This window comes from Equus asinus, chromosome 17 (genome assembly GCF_041296235.1).
Source record: "Equus asinus isolate D_3611 breed Donkey chromosome 17, EquAss-T2T_v2, whole genome shotgun sequence".
Classification (NCBI taxonomy): domain Eukaryota; kingdom Metazoa; phylum Chordata; class Mammalia; order Perissodactyla; family Equidae; genus Equus; species Equus asinus.
In genome coordinates this window covers 35,115,080-35,137,839 of record NC_091806.1, presented here as the reverse complement: position 1 = coordinate 35,137,839, position 22,760 = coordinate 35,115,080, and the positions used below count along the sequence as shown (strand labels likewise).

Here is a 22,760-nt window from a genome sequence, read left to right as displayed (position 1 = left end):
TCCATCAACAAGTGAATTGATAAACAAAATGTGGCACGTCCGTACAATAAAAGGGAACAAAATATTGGTACACACAAAACGTGGATGTATTTTGTAAGTGAAACAAGCCAGACAAAAAGAGAACGTACACCTTTTAGGATTCCATTTATAGAAAATTTTAGAAAATGCAAACTAATGGATAGTGACAGAATGCAGATCAGTGGTTGCCTGAAGAAAGGGGGCAGAGGGGACATATTACAGAGTCACAAGGACACTTTTGGAGTGATAATATATATTAATTAACTTATATCTTATTATATCTTAATATATATTAAGACATATTAATTATCTTAAACATATTGATGATTGCATGGGTATATGCGTATGTCAAAACTTATCAAAGTGTACACGTCAAACATATGAGTCTATCGTATGTCAATGATAGCACAATAAAAAAAATAGCTTTTAGGAAAGAAATTTGACCAGTGAACAGAAGAGAAGCTCTGAGTTACCACTTTTCTTTCATAGCTGAGGAGTTATTCAACATCCAGGGGTTTTGGTACCTAAAGTATATTAAAGAAAGAAACAAATAAATCCCCTTAAGGAAAAATAGAACGATAAAGAAGAATTGTACAGCTTTAAAATTGTCTGATTTTTCATAGCATTAAATCTGTGACCTAAAAAAGGGAGGAGTGCTTCTGTGAAATTCAGTCCAAAGACAATCATTTTGCAGATAGGAGTTCTTAAAGTATTTAAATGGAGCACCCAGTCTGGAAAAAACCCCACATTTGTGTAAAACCTCAAAGGACCCCAGTTGTACCAAATAGGCATTGTCTTATCTACACACCAAACTGCATCCATTTTTGTATCCCTTGTGCCAAAATATTCCCTTTCTGATTATTTACTATTCACCTTTTTATCTTGGATACTTACAACTTCTATTCTGAGAACATTACTTTTATGCATTTTCTAAAATACATATAATTTACAGAAGAAAACAATAATTAACTGCATGCTTATGGAAGAAGATGTCATGTAGGATGTGTTAACAATAACCTTGGAAAGAGTCTTCATGTGGTGATAATGCCTCACTAGTCTTCCGACCTAATACCCAACTGTAAACCTGAATCTATTAAGGGGGAGTAAACCCTTTCTGAAATAACACTTTTAATTTTTTCCAAGCTACACAAAGAAGAAGAAACATGATTCAATGGAGTTGGGAAATGGCACCAGGGTGAAAGAATTTATATTTCTAGGACTTACTCAGTCCCAAGATCTCACTTTGGTCTTATTTCTTTTTCTGTGTTTTGTGTACATGACAACTCTGCTGGGAAACCTCCTCATCATGGTCACTGTGACCTGTGAGTCTCGCCTTCACACCCCCATGTACTTCCTGCTCCGCAATCTAGCCATCCTTGACATCTGCTTCTCCTCCATCACTGCTCCAAAGGTCCTAGCAGACCTTCTGTCAAAGATAAAGACCATATCCTATACTACCTGCATGATGCAAATATTTTTCTTCCACCTGCTTGGTGGAGCGGATATTTTCTCTCTCTCTGTGATGGCATTTGATCGCTACGTAGCCATCTCCAAGCCCCTGCATTATGTCACCATCATGAGTAGGGGACGATGCACTGCCCTCATTTTGGCTTCCTGGGTGGGGGGCTTTGTCCACTCCATCGTGCAAATTTCCCTGTTGCTGCCCCTCCCTTTCTGTGGACCCAATGTTCTTGACACTTTCTACTGCGATGTCCCCCAGATCCTCAAACTCGCCTGTACCGACACCTTTGCACTTGAGCTCCTGATGATTTCCAACAATGGCTTAGTGACTACCCTGTGGTTTATCTTCCTGCTTGTGTCCTACACAGTCATCCTAATGATGCTGAGGTCTCAGGCAGGGGAGGGCAGGAGGAAAGCCATCTCCACCTGCACCGCACACATCACGGTGGTGACCCTGCACTTTGTGCCCTGCATCTATGTCTATGCCCGGCCCTTCACTGCCCTCCCCACGGATAAAGCCATCTCTGTCACCTTCACTGTCATCTCCCCTCTGATGAACCCCTTGATCTACACTCTGAGGAACCAAGAAATGAAGTCAGCCATGAAGAGACTGAAGAGAAGACTCATGCCTTCTGTGGTGGAATAGAATAAGAGTTTCCAACCTCTTCATCACCAAGGACTCCTTTCATCATTTTTCCCACAGAGTCCTATTTATATACTCAAATATATTATCAATAAACCAACTACACGTACTAGGTAACAATTTATTTTTCTAGTAAGTTAATAGGTTGCTGGTAACCCTAGCTTCTGGTAAGCATAAAGTAACTAGTGCTACAGGATTGAGCTGATTGATGTATTTCCATTCAAAGAACAAAGTAACAATGTGTCAGGACAACTATATCGCAGGTGAAGAGATTGATTAAATCCAACTCCTTTTCCAGAGGTAAGTACACAGAAGCCTAGAGTTGGAGTGATTTGCTCAAGAACTCATATCCACTTAATCACAGAGATAAGTCTTCAGATACCCAATTGATTGCTCTTAAACCATTTGGATGTAATGTATTACATTACTGGACCTGTCTATGCCAAACTGTAATCCTGTTCTAGAAAGATTTCATGATCACTGCAAATGCAGCACCCGTATATGGGGACAAATGGCCCATCACAGATTAAGACATTTTTTTTTGCTTAGTTGAACACCACATGGGCTTGCGACCTCTTGAGAACCTCAAAGGCACACAATGGTTGTCCTCCTGGATTCCTATAAGGAATGAAGAAGCTTTGAAAGACTTCCCATAATGGCCTACAGGGATTTATCTTATGCAGAACTGCACGTGCCAGATTCACATTCTTGTGATAAGTTTAGACAAAGGCAGAACCTCAGAGATCCTACACAACGAGCAAGCCATTCTCATTATTCAAGAACTGATCTTGTAGTCCAGCCTTACCAGGGCCAATCTCAGACTGGGTTCTCCATTGAGAATTTACACTCTTTTCACTTCCCACTTCCTGAGAGAGAGAGAGGAAGGGTTAAAGAAGATAAAACTCTAAACAATCCAGTCTTCAATTTGTTGGTGTTTGTGAAGAAGAAGTAAAAGGTAGTGTTTTTGTCTGGGAAAGCATGGTAAAAGTAAACCATTATAGCTGAATGCTCTAACCTCAGAGTCATACGGCCTTGGGTCCAAATCCTATCTCTGCCATCCCTCAACTGTGTGATCTTGAGCAAATTATTTCATGTCTTCACAGGTCATATGTCACTTATAAAAAGGTACTTATAATATCCATCTCACGGAGTTGTTGTCAGGGTTAAAATGAGATGGTATATGTGAAACATTCAATGCCTGGCAGATAGTAAATTCTCAGTGAAAGGCAAATATCATTATTAATACCATCCAAATTGCTCTACATTATGCACATTCTGACCTGAACCCTAACCCTAACCCCCAATGACCTGTTACACTCTCCTACTACAGGGCCCCTACTCCTCATTATTGGAAAAAACTGATGGGGTAGCAAAACATAGGAATATACATTGAATTCAAAGCATTTTTCATCTTAAAATTTCCAGCTTTCTTGGGCCAGCGCCATGGCCAAGTGGTTAAGTTCGTGTGCTCTGCTTCAGCAGCCCAGGGATTAACTGGTTCAGATCCTGGATGCAGACGTGGCATCACTCGTCAGGCCACGGTGAGGCGGAGTCCCACATTTCACAACCAGAGGCACTCACAACTAGAACCTACAACTGTGTACTGGGGGGCTTTGGGGAGAAGAACAAAAAAAAAAGATGGCAACAGTTTTAGCTCAGGTGTCAATCTAGGAAAAAAACAAATTTCTAGCTTTCTGTCATTAAAACATGACTATAGCTTTGCTGGTTATTTTTATAGCTTAAAAAGTCATCCTGAAGCTGTTGACATAATGCATTGGATAGTTTCATATTAAAAGAAAGTAACAGATCAAATATAAACCCTTGGCTTTTCTGGCAGGGATAAGGGATCAGAACAAGAAGTCAGATCACCCAGGACAGAGAAGAGCCCAAGTAGAGTTAGCCAAAGGATACTGAGCATTGAGGACAAACTTTACTTATGTCCCACTTTGGATCTGGAACGGCACCATAAGCATTGATTAACTAACTGGTTCATTGCCATTTCTTGTCACCTGGTCTATAAATTCTAAATGTTTACCATATTGACCTACTTCCCCTAACATGAAAATTCTAAGAATAATTCACATTTGTCAAGTCACCATTCATAAGGTCCTGCTACCTTTGCTCAGGTAGCACTGGTCACGAGTCTCTAAGCTTTTCTATGTGAAATTGCCTATGAAAAATGCATGCCACAAACCACCTTACAGTCTATTTCATGCCAATTTGTCCTTTTCTGTCCTTCCTATCTCTTGTGAATCACTCAAATCAGAGCTTTATCACTATGTCAGAATTGGATGGCACCAAAGATCTATGGGGACTGAATCACTGATTGTATCTCAGAGGCATAATCCCAGGAGACCAAGGACCAAAGAACTCCTGCCACATCACTGTCCCTGAGACTTTCTCAAGCCATGTTTAAACACACAACACAATCTGATTCAATATTTCAGGAGAAGGAGAAAGAATTACATCTGATTACATAAACATTATCATTACTCTGGATGACATAAAATCTAAAGCTGGGTTGCATTTGTTCCAATTAAATCAGCTTTTATTATTTTTAAGCTCTGTTCCTAATAGCCATGGAAAGGTTGACTGGCTCTGGACACACATACATAGCTTTCAAACTACCCTTTCTTACATTGTTCCCTGAATCGAATATTTCAATGATCAACATCTCTGGGTACCCGTGAACCCAATAACATAAAATTATTCTGAAGTAATTAACCTGATGAATATCAACAGCTGTCACTGTGCTACCTTCCTAGATTCTAAGGGAGCTGTGGATCTTAGAGATGTAGATTAAGATAATTGTATAGCCTCAATGAATATATTGCATTCAACAGAAATTGGACATATAAATCTACACCATTCAGTCTCTAACAGCTGCCCTGACAGTAGCCACAAAGATTTGATTTTTCCCTCACTACCCTTTTATTTAAGCTTTATTTCCCAGCCCCCTAAGCAAAGCAATTTTGGTTAGAAGGAAGACAGCACAGTCCTTGGTGTGGTTTAACACACTTTCTTTAACACACATCTGCCACATTCATTTGGTCAACCAAGTCACTGAGGCTGGCCAAGCTGCAGGGGATGAGACCCCACCTGTCAGTGGGAGGAGCAGCAGAGAAGCTGCAGCCCACGTGAAGTTTTGTCGTACGCCATAGTTCATCAAGTCTAAGATGCCATCGTTTGTAAGACACATCCTGACTTCAAAGACACCAAAATGTCACAAAGGAGTCACGATAGAATGGATGAAACGTAGTGCGTGCATGCTGAGTTGTGGTGTAAAATGGGTGGGCTGCAGTTAATGTTCAAAACTTGGGTAAATTACATTCCAAAGTGAGGACCAAGAAGCAATTTTTCCAGACATCTAAAGACTGAGGGTTTAAAACACAGAGGGTCTCCCTAAAATAACTATTAAAATATTATCATAGAAAATGTCACACAAATGCAAAAAGAGAATACTATGATAAACCCTCATGAATCCATCACCCACCTTCAACAACTATCAACCCACACGGTCAATTTGGTTTGACCCATATCCTGACCTACCCCTCCACCAAGATTATTGTCAAGCAAATCCCAGACACGGTCATTTCATCTGTAAATACTGGGCACACAACACGTGCCCTCCGTTGTAATCATAGTAACCCACTTGGCCCAGCAATGAATAACACCTCCAGCCTTCCTCACGGCAACAGTGAACACGGATTCAGCTCTGCTGGGAGCTGGGGAGGAGAAAGGGAGGTGCGGGAAAGCTGAAATTCTCATCCCCCAGAAGGAGATGCCAAGAGGCAAAGTCCACACTGGAGGAATCGAGAGGCCACATTAAGCACGTGTTATGTAGGAGCCCGGGCGTCACGGCTCCCTCTCTCGGCTCACCATGTTCCCACTGGGGGGTGGGTCCCTTGGGGTAGAGCCAGGTCTATCCATCCGGGTATCTCCCGGGCAGGGCAGCTCTTCTCCAGAATGTCGAAAGGTGGAATGGGGTGAACGGGGGCCCCACAAGCATGTGTCTGTGTGCAAATCGCAGGATCCTGTGAACGTGAGTTTATTTGGGAAAGGGGTCTTTGTAGGTGTAACTAAGTGAAGCGTCTTGAGGTGAGACCATCCCGGATGACCTAGGTGGGCCAGTGACAAGTGTCCTCGTAAGAGACAGAAGATAAGACACAGGGTGGGGCCACGTGAAGACAGAGGCAGAGACGGGAGACCCGGCTCACAGCCCAGGAGGCCAACAAGCATTGAAAGCGGGAAGAGGCGAAGGATGGATCCTCCACGCCAGCCTCCCGAAGGAACCGGCCCTGCTCCTCCCTGCACTGGGTGTGCCCTCGGCGTGTGCCAGGTGGAGGGGCGCACGCAGTGCTGGCCTCGAACAACAGGACTCCAAAAGGTGCCCCACTGAGTCAAGGACACGCGGTTGCAAAACCACTGGCTACTTCCTCCTCCTCACCGAGGAGTTAAGCTAAGGAAATGTCAGAAACAGAAGCCTCTGAGCTATTTGGGAATGCACTCGATGACACGTCAGCGGTTAAGACAGCAGCCACAGCACCCGGACGCCCACCTCGCTATCCACCTGCCGGAGATACAGGGGAGACACGCTCCTCCCCAGACCCTGGGGAGCCCATCCCCATGAGCACAGGACTTAGCCAGCAAAAGAGCAAAGAAAACCCCAAACCCACAATTACCTTAAAGTGCATGATGTGAGACTTGAAAAGAGAAACTTAAGGGCAGCAATTATGAGGCTAAAGGAGGCTCGACAGAGATCTAGCGGTGGGAAGGGTCCAGAGAGTCTTCGGTGTGGCCACACCTGGCCTGCGAATGGCTCCCATCTCCGCCGACTGCGGGCGAGCCCTGGGACACTGCAGGTGGGGCGAGCAGACCCGGGAGGCGCGGCTGAGAGTGCGCCTAGCACAGCAGAGCTACTGCAACACCGGCCTGTGCTCTCTGGGTCGTTCTGAGCTGACTTTTTGTTAAAGGCGTAAACGGAACCACCGAATGAAGTTTTAATCAAACACCTGCAACTTAAAGAGCCAATGATGACCTGGTCTGCTTCCAGAAGCTTCAGGCTACCCAAGGCTTGCCCGGCTTTGGTCAGGCAAACGGACTGGTGGGTGAAAAAGCAGGGAAGCGCTATGTGGTTTTGAGTCTCACGCTTAAGTGAACCCAAGAACGAGGAAATGCCGAGAAAAGGCTGCCCCCAACAAAACTGGAAAACCAGCCAGCACAGGCTCTCAAGAGAACACCAAACCACCGGATCGCTGTGCCCTGATGGACACCAGCTGGAATGTATTCACCCGAATAAAGTAAAGACGTCACTCAGGAGAAGCGGCCATCAGCCCTGGAAGGACAGCAGAACAGGAAAAGGAAAACCGAGGCGACAGTCAGCAGCGCCCACCCAACACAGCGCGAGGCATGGGGTCTGCCTGGGCATCGTGCACCCCCAGACCTGATGACAATACTGTGGTGGCGGGAGGGCGGGCGACAGCACGTAGGGGCTGAGGCATCGGGTGCCCTGCGCCTGGCGCTGCCAGCCACGAGCGCCGCGCCTTGCCGCCCTGCAGCCCCTCCCCTCTCGCGCCGGACTGCTTCATGACTCAGGACTCCGTCTGAGCGCTCAGAGACCAGGCTCCCTGGGAACCGGAAGGACACAGCCCAGGGCGGGAGCAGCAGGAGAGCAGGGCCCCAGTGCGCGCATGGACTGACGCGCCTCCGCGCCTCCCTGTGGCCTGCGGTGCCTCTGAGCGCCAGGCTGCCCGGGCCTGGTCCCCCAGGTCTCAGCGAGAGAGGGTCTGGGCCTCGGGGGCCGAGGCGGGAAGCCCCTGGGCTTCCTGGCGGGGACGCCCCCATCCTGTGCTTCCATCCCCAGCTTTTTCATTCTGTCAACTGATTTCTACCCAAGAAAGTCCACTCGACGACGCTGCCGCCACTGAATCAGCCTGGAGCCGGAGATGAGCCAGCTGCGGCCGATTTGTCACAGAATGACAGCTTATTCTCAGTATCCTTTATTGGCAGTGGAAAACGCCTCAGTACTTTATTGAAAGAAAGCAATAATACTGTGATAAAAATAGTTCAAAAGGAGACTGTACATACTTTGTTACATAATCAGGAAGTTCACAAAAGATTAACAGAAAACAGAATGTAACAACGAATGAATCGTACAGGGAAGTTAAAAGCAGAAACCGAATGTAAACCGTCCACCGACAAAATGAGCTGTATAATAAATAACGCACCGTGGTGGGAACACATTTCCTGCTGGCTCTTTAATGTGCCATTTAAAAAGGAAAAGTTACATCTGCTACTTAGACAGTCCAAAACGGCTATATCGTCAAAAGCTAAAAATGTACCACTAGGTCCCTCCTTTCAACATGTTTACAAACAAATGTAAAAAGATGATTTACATAAGAAAAAATAAGGCCTTTAGTAGAGTCGCACTGCGTGGTTTCCTGGTTTCCGGGAGCCTGCGCCTTCCTCTTCCGGCACCGGCGTCCCTGCGGAGTGCGGTGCTTCCTGCTTGGTCCTCAAAGAGCAGCGGGGCGGGGGCCGGCGTCCACCCGTCGGGGCAGAGCCCAGAGAGCCCCCCAGCCCTTCCTGCGGCCGAGAGAAGTGCTCCCGGCTCGGGCTCGTGCGGGTCCCCAGGGACGAGCTCTGCAAGCTACTGAGAGCCACCAGAGATGCTCACAGTTCTGACGGCCCCTTCAGCCCAAATTTTATCAGAAGCTCATATTTAACACCAGGTACTTTCAGTCTGTTCACGCTGCAGAGTAAAGCATTTCTTGCTAGAAAAAGTAGAGTAAGGTCAGTCATTAAAACGCAATTGCTTGAAATTAAGTCTGCTTGTTTCAAAATGATTGTTGTAGAGCTGGTTACATTTGTCAGGATAACGCGCACCATGTCATGATGATCTTACAAATGCAAATGCAGTAAAATCCTCTTCTCTCTCGCCGATTATTATTAAAAAATTAATGATAATTACAATAAATGCATAATTTACAAAAGCCCTGTATCTTTTCATAGGATTTATACATACAAGCATTACAGTACATTCGTTTGAAAGACTAAAATTAGATAGAAGAACAGAATCGATTTGAAAGGATATTTATAGCCTGGATATACATGAAAAAGTAAGTAACTATATAAATGAAGTCATACGTTTACATAAATATAAGAAACATTAAATTCTAAAATATTTTCTCTATGGTATTCGTGAATTTTTCACTAATTAAAAACTCTGTAATAAAATATCTTAGGGTCCATATAACAAGTATCAACAGATTGCAGATCCACTGAATTCTGAAAGGCCGTCTTCGCCGGGTCCCGAGCGCTGCGCGGTCATCTGTAGAAGTAGTGTGGGTAAACTGGAAAGGAAGCACAAACAGGACAATCAGCCTTAGGACGGGCCGCCCGGCACACACCTGCGTCCTGAGGCCCAGCCCTGCCTCCCTGCCCCTTGCGCTGTAGCTGCTTGAGAACTGAGATGAAACGTCAAGGAGTACGCGTATCAATGAGAAAATTCCTTGCTGACTTCCTTTTGGCGTATGTCTAAAAGTTACCAATTAAAAAGATTAGGAAACCAATCAAACCTTCTGGCGGAGACGTGAAAAGTGGAGAGCGGAACAGAGCCCCCGGCCCTGGCGCCACGAGCAGGGGCTGGGCTCCCAGCCCCACGTCACCCCTTCAGCGCGAGCGGGCTGCTCGTAACTGCACCCCTGAGATGGCAACGCAGCTGTGTGTTTAACACCACCCGCGAGGCCCTCAGGGTTCACGACAGCGTGGCCCCAGGAAACCTGGCCGTGCGGGGTGCGGCTCATTCAAGAACGTGTATTTCTAAGAAAGCCAGCGGGCGCCGCTGACGTGGGAGCGACATCAGCGCGGATGCCAGGGTCAAGGCGGAGAGCCGCCGTGCCGGGCGCTCTCAACCACGGGTGGCCGCCAGCCAAGAGCTGAGCTGGTGAGCTCCTGCCACGCGCTGCTCTCCTGTCTCCCCACCCCCAAAAGACATTAGCAGATACTGAAAAGAGTCCAGCACTTTCAGTTTTAAGGAAAAAATGCAAATACACTTTTTTCCTTAATAAATGAGGATACACGAACCCCTCTGTGACCAACTGTGAGCATACAGAACACCAGAACCACGTAATGGGTGCAGCCGGGCTTGCGTGCGTGTTCCTAAAGGCCTGGAGGAACGGAAACGGGCTCTCCGGGCCAGGCAGCGTCCCCGTGCGGTCACCCGGCCGCCTCTGCGGCCTCCGGGCACGCGGAGCCCTCTACTCACCTCGGGGCTTCAGCAGGAGTAAGTCCTGACCGTGGCGGCGTCCAGCCTCTGCGCTCCCGACACGCTGCCTGCTCCGACACCGGGGAGGAAGCGTGCAAACACAGCGTGCGGTTAGTCTTCAGACGTCACACGGGCACACGTACACACACATCTGCACACCTACAACAGCACCTACTGAGGGCTCCCAGGGAAACTTCTAGATGGGAGCGGACGAGCCAGGGAAAGAGAACCTAAGTGTCGCCAGGAGGGGGTTCTCTTCAGCCCCCAGCAGCCCTGGGAGCCACTGGCAGCTAATCTCACGACAGCAAGGACGCGTCAGATGGTACAGACTTCGTGATGTCCTCTGTGTAAGTGACAACTACTTCAGCTGGTAACTTTGTTTCTCCTGAAACTCTCTAGAATTGCAGAGCAACTAGACTTTTCTTCGGGGCCTAAACGTGATATCCCCAAGGCCGGTGTGAGGTAGATAACCCGGGGCAGCGCTAGACACCACGGGGTGCAGGTGACCGGAGTCAAATGCAGGCCTGGCCTGACGGGAGACGCGCCCTCGGGCCACCTGCCCTCCACGACCGTCTGAGGGAGCGTCCAGGGCACTCCTCCCCAGGGCCTGGCTGCAGGGGGTGGGTAGAGGACAATGACTCATCTAAGAACACTAAAACCCAGTCTCAGTTTCTGCCGGAAGTGATGTGTACCACTGATGCCTTGTTCCTGTCGAGAAACACACGGCACGGCCCAAGAGGTGAGCCCCGACTCTCCCTTGCAACCTGGACAGGAAATGTGCGAACACCTGGAGCAGATATTCCCGACTGCCAATTACACAGTTTGCGTTCCCACGGGTCCAGCAGGAACACATTTTATCAAGAAGGTGCCGTGGTTCCAGAAGAGACGGCACGACAGCCGGCACTGTCGGTGAGCATGGGTCATCTTTCCAAATCCTGACCCTAAGGTCCCAAGAGGCCAGCTGCAACTTCCCCGACGCCCCTTATTTAAGAAGGCATTGAGCAGTCCACTCTCCCGGGGTTAGGCCTCAGTTTTCCTACAAGGGTCAACAGCCGTCTTCCCTATAATATATTCCCTACACCTCTCTCTAGGCTTCTTTTTAATTTATCTGAACTCTAATCTCAATGTCGCCGTCAATACTTAACACGGGAAGTGTGACTGATTCTGAGGAAACTGGGCACGAAGCTGTGAAGAAAATCAGAAGGCGCTCCGTCAGCCTATTCAATAAGTGGAGGGCCGAGTTACCGTTAGATTTATACAAATTACCGCGCTCCGGTGACGACCTGCCCAGGCTCACCTTCTTCCTCCTCTCCGTCCTTACAGTGCGCAGTGACAGGGACCAACGCCAGCAGGGGTGGAGGGAGGAAAGGGAAGGCTCACAGAGGGGGAAACTGTGTTCTCTAAGATGGACTCAGTCACCTCTCCAGGGGGAGAGACGTCCCGGGAGCACCCGGCGTGGCCCGAGAGCTGCTGCACCACCTTGCGGCGGAGCCTTCCAGGGCTGCCTGCCACACACACAGGCTACAGGACGTCCACTCAGCACGCCGAGAACACACGCGACGCTCAGCTTTATTAGTTGGAAGGATATGCTAAGATTCAACCAGACAAGACTCTAAAAAACCTACATTATTGTTAAACTGTTATGCACAGATGTTAGGATTCATTTTAAAACACTTCACCTGGGCATGCACCAGTACTCAATGCCTTGTAACACATCCAAGAGGCCATTCTGGATCACTGTTAACATTCCAGCCACAAAGCTGCTCATGCCGCCCACAGCGGCTGGCTGCCCCTGCACACCTACCGTCCAGCTGCGTCTTCCTCGGCTGCATGGAGGGTGAGGACAGAGAGGAGGTGACCCGGAAGTTGGCGGGGAGAGTCTCTGCGGACCCAGCAGCTAAGCCACGAACATCCTTTGGTCTAAATTTTTTTCTCCAAGAAGGTGCTCTCCTAAAGCTTTTATCATGGTCCTGGGAAATTAAAGGACAGAAAACAAGACTGATTTTAAAATAAAGGACAAATATAGACAGTCAAGTTACCAGCCTTGAACCTGACTGCTGAACTTGTCACTGCATGTTTGTTCACACCTATTTAACCCGTTCCTGATAACCACAGGATCTACTGTCCCCACCGGGAACTTCTGAGAGTGACGGGCCCAGTAACACTATGTGGGGCCCTCGCTGGGCATCGATGAGGACGGCCCTGGGCCGCCCAGGTGCATGTGCCTCCTGTTCATCACCCCGTTTCCCTTCTTATCTTGGAGAAATCATCTTCTTGCCATGTAAGATAATACATTTCTATTTGTCTTAAAATAGTTTCCAAGCTGTAAGCAGTTCTGCCTTAGAGCTGGGGAAGAGCCAGCGAGCGCTCCTTTAGCTGTCCTCCTAGTCACCAGGCAAACTCACGTTTTCTTAAGGGGCAACGAAGGAAAGAATAAAAACAGTGTGGGAACAAACGAGTCACGACTGTGTGAGGGGAAATTAACATGTTGCGTTTCTCTAATCTCCTTCTAACAGGTTTCTCCAAAGCACAGGGACTCTGGATTGGGGTCAGACATCCAGCGGTCCCCAAACATACCCCATGGACGCCATGCCTCGGCTGCCACCAATGTTGATGGGAACATTTTTGAGGGCTATCAAAACTTCAATAGCAAATATTTTAAAAACAGAAAACCTCAGACTGAAAATACGAGTTTCTTACTATCTCATTTGTTAACACATTTTTGAGAGCAAAGCTTAGCTCAGGAGGTAAAATCATCCCCACCCTTAGAAGAGAGACTGCCGACGGGGCTCACGTGCATACAAACAAATAATTCACACTGAATGCAAATTTAAATAAAATTCATTAGGCTGAAAACTCACTTCATCAAACCTTCTGTCCGTCCCCATGACCAAAAGGTTGTGAAATTCTCTTTCCAAGACAGCGCGAGCCTGAAATCATAACAAAACAACAATACCGCAAAGCTTCATCAATCTAATCTGAAGGACGTTAGCATATCACAACTGTTTTTCAAATCAAGACTTTTAAAAAGCTCAGGCTATAAACACCTTGAGCCATGACAGCATTTAATTTAATCGAATTAATTAATTTATTTGAGGAAGATTAGCACTGAGCTAACACCAGCTGCCAATCCTCCTCTTTTTTGCTGAGGAAGACTGGCCCTGAGCTAGAATCCATGCCCATCTTCCTCTATTTTATATGTGGGACGCTGCCACAGCATGGCTTGCCAAGTGGTTCCACGTCTGCACCCGGGATCCGAACCGGCGAACCCTGGGCTGCCGAGAAGCGGAACGTGCGCACTTAACCGCTGCACCACCGGGCTGGCCCCCACAACCACATTTTAAATTAGGGGATTCCTGCGGAGCCCATGGATGGGCTTTCAGGGAAAGGGACCCATGACCGCTGGCAGACTATCTACGAAAGTGTGCTCTGTGGGTTGGTGCTGGTGGGGGGATGGGGGGTATTGGCAAAAGACATACAATCTTCTGTAGAAGAAGAATAAATTTCCTGATTCTCAGGTGAGCCCGTGTGTCAAAAAGAATCACACAGGGCAATAGAAACAAAATAAACAGAATCTCCATCGGTGTACCTATGAGCATTTCTCTTTCCACGTAAGAACTAAATACACGTCATCACTCCTACGAGCATATGGACTTGAATGAAGTTTCCCCTTGTTTTTTGTATTGCAAGACTCTCATGCTGACAACAGAAAATGGAAGGACAAGCAAAACTAATGAAGAATTAAGCATTGCTGGTTTGGAACCAGTATTTTGTGGATTAGGGATAGTTGTCTGAGGTACTGTGAAGTTTTGTGTCCACTCAGTTAACCAGCTAGACGTCTCCATCAGGAGACCTGACTGAACGCTGAGTGAGAGCCGGGCCGGCTCTGCAGCATACCTGTGTGTTCTGCTTAGGGATCCGTAACAAGAGCGCCAGTGCGCTGAAATCGAAGGTTTCATCTAAGGCCACAAGTGCACCGTGAACGCCACTCTCCACCAGATTGTTTGCATATTCTTTAAGACCAATTGAGAGGATCCAGCGAATCACTCGATCGTTGCTCCACACAAGCACGTCTACAGGTGAACAGAAACAATTAGAACGGCATCTGCACAAAGCTGTCTTCATCATGCACACCTGTAACAGCACACAGAAGGTGGGCAGGCAACCGCTGCTGCATTTAGAGGTCATGCCTCGGCCCTCCTCCATCGAAGGGAAACTGTCCCACTAGAACTCATGCTGCCAAAGAACCCAAGAGCAATGAAGTTCTTACGGACATTTATTTTCTAGAGAACAGAAAATGAGGAGGATCCAGGGTCAGAAACCAGAAGGACAGAGAAGAAGCTGAATGCCCACCAGGCACGAGCACGCTTCCTCTACAGCCTTCAGAGTTTCTGAAACACTTTCTTTTCGTCAGAGAAGGAGTTGGCGCCCTGCTCGATTCAACACAAATCTCTCATTTGTAATCTTGAAGCTTGTTTCCTTGAAGCCTTTTTTGTTGTCTCATTTTAAAAAGAGAGAAACTTAAAGATACTCTCCAGCATATCAGAGACTGGGGGGAAGATCTTACACCACACGAAGTGATACATTATTAAACTCGCTCTAGTAGAGATCTAAAAATAGCCACTCCATAAAAATATCTCCGGATGCTCACCAATCACTTCCAAAGACAACTTTTGTCAACTATAAAAAGATTTAAAACAGATACAGAAAACAGACAAAACTGATTTACCCATTTTATTTCCAATGCCCTTTTATACTATACACACACACACTATATATATATAGTATAAAATATACGCACTACATATATAGTATAAAGTGTGTATATATATATAGTATAAAAGCTGGCTTACGGTTTTTCTTGTGATTCACGTTAGCTCAATCATGACCAGACTATCCTTTAAACGGGCTGTGTCCTCAACCAGTTTTGTCTTCAGTTTCTTTCTTCGTAAAACCTGGGGAAGAAGACAGCACTCACACGCACGGGGTTGTGGGAAGGATTAAATAATTAACCTCTGAAAGTGCTTCGAGTTCTTAAGTCTTACCTATTATTATGACTGTTGTTAGTGATTTCTTTATTCTGAAAATTCTGGGAGATTTTACTTTGAGCTTAATCGTTATCGTCTTACTTAAAAGCAGACTATTGTAGTCGATGCTTTCGAGGCATGCCGGGTGAGAGGCTCCCATTGCATCTCCCCACCTGCGCTCTCACTGAGCCGCCTCTGCCATCGTCCCCTGCTAAGGAGCTCCTCCTCCACCTCCAAGGCCCAGCTGAACCAGCGCCTCTGTGCTGCCCCCTGAGCCCTGGAGGCAGAGCCACAGGGCTCCGTCTGTGCTCCTGAAGCCCTCTGATAAGTGGCTAGAGCAGAATCGCCACACTGGAGTCCAGTGAGCCGACAGCAGAGTCCTGCCCGTCTGTGCCCTGCTGTTACCCAGCAGTGTGGCAGGGGGTGGCATTTCTGAGTGAAGGAGTACACACGTCAGAACAAGTCACAGGAGGAGTGTTCCCCTTGAGACGGTTCGCGCAGACTGACGTAAGCACAAGAAAGTAGGCACAGGTGCTGTGGCTCAGAGGAGGACCGTGCTTCCTCCCAGAGCCGCAGGGCGTGGTGGCGCACCCTGGTGGTAAGTCACGAGCTGCCCCACAGCACGGCCGCAGACAGACAGGTGCTGTGGTGCTGCGGCCAGGGAGTGAACCTGGGCCGCTGAGTGCTGGGGGCCAGACTTTAACCACCAGGCCATGAGAGGAGGGTCTTCAAAGCACTCATCTCCAACCCTCCCTCCTCTGTAAGGATGCCAGACTAGTTTTCTCCACTTAACAAATTTCCTAATATTTTTAAAAATGGGAAATCACTAACCCACAGCCAGCATCATACTCAACGGGGAAAAACTGAGCGCCATCCCCCTGAGAACAGGAACAAGACAAGGGAGCCCACTCCCACCACTCTTACTGAACATAGTACTGCAGGTTTGGGCCAGAGCAATAGGCAAGAAAAAGAAAGAAAAGGAATCCAAATTGGCAGTGAAGAAGTGTAACTCTCACTGTTTGCAGACGACATGATTTTATATAGAGAAAACCCTAAAGAAGCCATGGCGGGGCCGGCTCGGCGGCTGAGTGGCTAAGTTCACGCGCTCCGCTGAGGCAGCCCAGGGTTCGGATCCTGGGCACGGACATGGCACTGCTCATCAGGCCACGTTGAGACGGCGTCCCACATCCCACAACTAGAAAGACATGCAACTAAGATATACAACTATGTACCAGGGGGGTTTGGGAAATAAAGCAGAAAAAAAAAAAAAAAAAAAAGATTGGCAACAGTTGTTAGCCTAGGTGCCAATCTTTAAAAAAAAAAAAAAGAAGCCATGGGAAAACTATTAGAAATAAACATCTACAGCAAAGTTGCAGGATACAAAGTCTACTTACAAAAATCAGTTGCATTTCTCTACTCTAATAACAAACTAACAGAACAAGAACTCAAGAATAGAATCCCATTTACAATCGCAACAAAGAGAATAAAATATCTAGAAATAGGGGTGACGTCAGCAACATGGCAGCGTGAGCTCACCCAGGACTCTCTCCCCTCCAAATTACAACTAAAAAGAGCAACTGCTTTCCAACCAAAAAAAAAAAAATCCCAATAACAGAAATCCTCACAGACCCACAGCAGCCAAACGACGGAAGGCAGAGAGGCTGGAGCCGCCCTCAGAGGAGCTGGAACGGGGTCTTCGCTCCCTCCCCTAGAGACTGGGATCGCTGCCGTGGGTGTGAGAAGGAGCAAGGGAGGGGCCATGCATTGGGAGATCGTGCAGGACTCCCACCGCTGGAGCAGCGGAAACCCTCTAACAAGGGACAGCTTTCGCGTGGGGGAACCCCAGCAAGCCAGGGCCCTGGGAGACCAGAGAGCGAGAGCTGTGCCAATCCAGGTCGGCATGAGAGAAAGTGTCCCTCCTCCCTCAACCCATGCTGGGCGCCACCATCGCGGCTGAAGGCGCAGGGCTCAGAACCAAGGCTCTCGACCCCCATCTAGTGGCGACAGGCTGTACCTGCAACCAAATAACAGCATCATGCGCAAAAACCTCTCCTCTACCATCCAGCAATTTATAAAAGTTCCAGTCCAAAAGGAAACAATAAAAACACAGAATTATGTCCTGAGGGCTTGGAAATGGGTAAAGTAAGTGAAGAGGAGTTCAAAATAGCTATCCTCAAAATACTCAATGAGGTAAAGGGAAATATAGAGAAACAAGTCAACAAGTTCTGGAGTTACTTCACAAAAGAGATTGAAATTATAAAGAAGAATCAATTAGAAACACTAGAGACGAAAAACACAATGGACCAGATAAAACAGAATACAGATTCCCTGAATGTCCGTGTAGACACCATAGAGGAGCAAACTAGCATAATCAAAGACAGGCTGAATGACTCCAGACAGAGGAAGAAAGGCAACTAAGAATTAAAAAAACTGAAGAAAAGCTCAGAGAAATAGCTGACTCAATGAGAAAATGCAACTTAAGAATCATCGGAATTCCTGAGGGCGTGGAAAACGAAAATGGAGCAGAAAGTGTGCTCAACGAAATCATAGAAGAGAACTTCCCAAATCTAGGGATTGAGAGAGAAATGTGTGTGGAGGAAGCTTTCAGATCTCCTACATTTGTCAATGTAAAAAGACCTACTGCAAGGTACATAGTAGTAAAAATGGCAAAAATGAAGGACAGAGAAAGAATACTCAGGGCAGCAAGGCAGAAGAAAAGAACCTACAAAGGAACCCCTATCAGACCTTCAGCGGATTTCTCGACAGAAACCTTACAAGCTAGGAGAGATTGGAGTGACATATTCAAAACTTTAAAGGATAAAAATCTTCAGCCAAGAATACTCTATCCAGGAAAAATATCCTTCAGATAGGAGGGAGAAATTAAATCTTTTCCAGACAAACAAAAGCTAAGGGACTTTGTAGTCACAGGACCTTCACTACAAGAAATCCTCAAGAAGGCCCTCATACCTGAAAAAAGAAAAAAAGGGAGTAAGGGGTCACAAAACACAGAGTAGGGAGACAAATAGACAGAAGCTAAATAGGATAGCAAATATTCAACTATAGCATTAGGATAAAGGGAAGGAAATCACCAAAGCAAAGATAATCTTATCACTCTAACCACAAACTCACAACACAAGTTGGAATAAGAGATGAAAATAATAATTTCGGAGGGGAGGAGGAAAGGGACTGAAACAATCTAGGCTAAGGAAGTAAGAGACCACCAGAAAATGGACTATGTTATACACGAGATTCTGAATACAAACTTCAGGGTAGCCACTAAACTGAAAAACAGAACAGAAACATAAAACATAAATAAGGAAAAATCTAAGAAACCCAGCCTAAGAAACTGCAGAAGTCAATGGGTAGGCTAAAACACACAGGACAAGAAACAAAGGAAACACAGGAAAACCGGAAAACGAGCAACAGAATGACAGCATTAAGCCCTCATGCATCAATACTCACCCTCAACGTAAACGGATTGAACTCGCCAATAAAAAGACACAGAGTGGCAAAATAGATTAAAGAACGAGATCCAACAATTTGTTGCCTCCAGGAAACACACCTCAGCTCCAAGGACAAACACAGGCTTAGAGTGAAGGGGTGGAAGACAACACTCCAAGCCAATAGCAAACAAAAGAAAGCAGGGGTCGCAATGCTTATATCAGACAAAACAGGCTTCAAGATAAGGCAGGTAAAGAGACACATAGAGGGCCAATATATAATGATCAAAGGGACACTTCATCAAGAAGAAATAACGCTTATAAATATCTATGCCCCCAACACAGGAGCACCAAAGTTCATAAAGTAACTATTAACAAACCTAAAAGAAGATATCAAAAATAACACAAAAATAGTAGGGGACCTCAACACGACACTCACATCAATGGATAGATCATCCAGACAGGAAATCAACAGAGAAACAGTGGAGCTAAACGAAAAGCTAAAACAGTTGGACTTCACAGATATATATACAATGCTTCATCCAAAAACAGCAGAATACACATGCTTCTCAAGCGTGCATGGAACATTCTCAAGGATAGACCATAGGTTGGGAAACAAGGCAAGCCTCTACAAATTTAAAAAAATTGAAATAATAACGAGCATCTTCTCCGATCATAATGTTATAAGGCTAGAAATTAATTACAAGGAAGAAGCTGAGAAAGGCACAAGGATGTGGAGACTAAACAATACGCTATTGAACAAGCAATGGATCATGGAAGAAATTAAAGAAGAAATCCAAAAATACCTGGAGACAAATGAAAATGATAGCATGCTATACCAACTCATATGGGATGCAGTAAAAGCTCTATTAAGAGGAAAATTCATCGCCATTCAGGGACATCTTAACAAACCAGAAAATCAGCAATCTTAAACCACACCTAACTGAATTAGAGAAAGAAGAACAAACAAAGCCAAAAGTCAGCAGAAGGAGAGAAATAATAAAAATCAGAGCAGAAATAAATGGTATTCAAACAAAAAAGGCAGTAGAAAGGATTAATGAAACAAAGAGCTTGTTCTTTGAGAAGGTAAATAAAATTGACAAACTCCTAGCCAGACTTACAAAGAAAAACAGAGAGAAAGCTCAAATAAACAAAATCAGAAATAAAAGAGGAGAAATAACAACAGACTCCACAGAAATACAATGGATTATAAGAGAATACTACGCAAAAACTATATGCCAGCAAAATGGATAACCTACAGGAAATGGATAAATTCTTGGACTCCTACAACCTCCCAAAGCTCACTCAAGAAGGAGGAGACAATCTGAACAGACCAGTCACAAGCAAAGAGACTGAAACAGCCATCAAAAGCACCCAAAGAATAAACCCCCAGGACCAGATGGCTTTCCTGGGGAATTTTACCAAACTTTCAGAGAGGATTTAATACCTATCCTTTTCAAGCTATTCCAAAAAATTAGGGAGGATGGAACACTTCCTAACACATTCTACGAGGCCAACATCATGCTGATACCAAAGCCTGACAAGGACAGCATGAAAAAGAACTACAGGCCAGTATCGCTGATGAACACAGATGCAAAAATTCTCAACAAAATTTTGGCAACCAGAATACAGTAATTCATCAAAAGGATCATACATCATGATCAGGTGGGATTCATACCAGGGACACAGGGATGGTTCAGCATCCACAAATCAATCAATGTGATACACCGCATCAACAAACTGAGGAATAAAAACCACATGATCATCTCAATAGATGCAGAGAAAGCATTTGACAAGATCCAACAGCCATTTATGATAAAAACTCAACAAAATGGGGATAGACGGGAACTACCTCAACACAATAAAGGCCATAGATGACAAACCCACAGCCAACATCATACTCAATGGGCAAAAACTGGGCACCATCCCCCTGAGAACCGGAACGAGACAAGGATGCCCTCTATCACCACTCTTATTCAGCATAGTACTGGAGGTCCTGGCCAGAGCAATCAGGCAAGAAAAAGGAATAAAAGGAATCCAAATAGGGGCGGAAGAAGTGAAACTCTCGCTATTTGCAGACGACGTGATCTTATAGATAGAAAACCCCAAAGAATCCATTGGAAAACTTTTAGAAGTAATCAACAACTACAGCAAAGTAGCAGGATATAAAATCAATTTACATAAATCAGTAGCATTTCTATACTCTAATAACAAACTAACAGAAAAAGAACTCAAGAACACAATACCATTCATAATCGCAACAAAAAGAAGAACATACCTCAGGGTGAATTTAACTAAGGAAGTGAAAGACCTATACGATGAAAATTACAAGGCTTTTCTGAAAGAAATGGATGACGACATAAAGAGATGGAAAGACATTCCATGCACATGGATTGGAAGAATAAACACAGTTAAAATATCCACTCTACCTAAAGCAATCTACAGATTCAATGCCATCCCAATCAGAATCCCAATGACATCTTTACAGAAATAGAACAAAGAATCCTAAAATTCATATGGGACAACAAAAGACCCTGAATTGCTAAAGCAATCCTGAGAAAGAAGAACAAAGCTGGAGGCATCACAATCCCTGACTTCAAAACATACCACAAAGCTACAGTGATCAAAACAGCATGGTACTGGTACAAAAACAGGTGCACAGATCCATGGAACAGAACTGAAAGCGCAGAAATAAAACCACACATCTATGGACAGCTAATCTTTGACAAAGGAGCTGAGGGCCTACAATGGAGAAAAGAAAGTCTCTTCAACAAACGGCGCTGGGAAAACTGGAAAGCCACATGTAAAAGAATGAAAATTGGACCATTCTTTTTCACCATTCACCAAAATGAACTCAAAATGGATCAAAGACCTAAAGGTAAGACCTGAAACCATAAGGCTTCCAGAAGAAAATATAGGAAGTACACTCTTTGACATCAGTATTAAAGGGATCTTTTCGGACACCATGTCTTCTCAGAGAAGGGAAACAATACAAAGAATAAACAAATGGGACTTCATCAGACGAAAGCGCTTCTTCAAGGCAAGGGAAAACAGGAGTGAAACAAAAAAACAACCCACTAACTGGGAAAAAACATTTCCAAGTAATACATCCGACAAAGGCTTAATATCCATAACAGATGAAGAACTCACACAACTCAACAACAAAAAATTAAACAACCCGATCAAAAAATGGGCAGGAGACATGAACAGACATTTCTCCCAAGAAGATATATGGATGGCCAATAGGCACATGAAAAGATGCTCATCATCGCTGATCATCAGGGAAGTGCAAATCAAAACTACACTAAGATATTACCTTACACCCATTAGAGTGACAAAAATAACTGAAACAAATAGTGATAAATGTTGGAGAGGTTGTGGAGAAAAAGGAACCCTCATACACTGCTGGCGGGAATGCAAACTGGTGCAGCCACTATGGAAAACAGTATGGAGATTCCTCAAAAAATTAAAAATACAACTACCATACGATCCAGCCATCCCACTACTGGGTATCTATCCAAAGAGCTTGAAGTCAGCAATTCCAAAAGTCCTATGCACCCCAATGTTCACGGCAGCATTATTTACAATAGCCAAGACATGGAAGCAACCTAAGTGCCCATCAACAGATGACTGGATAAAGAAGATGTGGTACATATATACAATGGAATACTACTCAGCCATAAAAAAGAACAAAATCGTCCCATTTGCAACAACATGGATGGACCCTGAGGGAATTATGTTAAGTGAAATAAGCCAGATAGACAAGACAATCTCTGTGTGACTCCACCCCTATGAGGAATTTAAACCTGTGGGCAAAGAGAACAGATTAGTGGCTACCAGGGGAAGGGGGGGTGGGGGGGTGGGCACAAAGGGTGAAGGGTTGCACCTACAACACGACTGACAGA

The 22,760-nt window shown here is 45.5% G+C and overlaps 2 protein-coding genes across 4 annotated transcripts in view; one reads left to right on the top strand and one right to left on the bottom strand.

Moving 5' to 3' along the window:
* Nucleotides 1-1,189: 1,189 nt before the first annotated feature.
* LOC139040476 (olfactory receptor 4D11-like) lies at nucleotides 1,190-2,125 on the top strand. Its single transcript, XM_070487247.1, has one exon. The coding sequence runs from the start codon at nucleotides 1,190-1,192 to the stop codon at nucleotides 2,123-2,125; it is 936 nt and encodes a 311-aa protein (XP_070343348.1).
* A 5,992-nt stretch (nucleotides 2,126-8,117) lies between these two features.
* LOC123282354 (liprin-alpha-1-like) overlaps nucleotides 8,118-22,760 on the bottom strand; it is an 85,026-nt gene continuing 70,383 nt past the window's right edge. For 2 of the 3 annotated variants that reach the window (XM_070487869.1, XM_070487870.1), the window contains 5 exons: nucleotides 14,286-14,461; nucleotides 13,250-13,318; nucleotides 12,193-12,358; nucleotides 10,389-10,456; nucleotides 8,118-9,474 (listed from right to left, as the gene is read on the bottom strand). In XM_070487869.1, the coding sequence (XP_070343970.1) occupies nucleotides 10,398-10,456; nucleotides 12,193-12,358; nucleotides 13,250-13,318; nucleotides 14,286-14,461 (470 nt within the window). In that variant the 3' untranslated portion in view covers nucleotides 8,118-9,474; nucleotides 10,389-10,397. The remainder of the gene's footprint in view (nucleotides 9,475-10,388; nucleotides 10,457-12,192; nucleotides 12,359-13,249; nucleotides 13,319-14,285; nucleotides 14,462-22,760) is intronic. The other variant, XM_070487871.1, reaches the window with a different exon arrangement.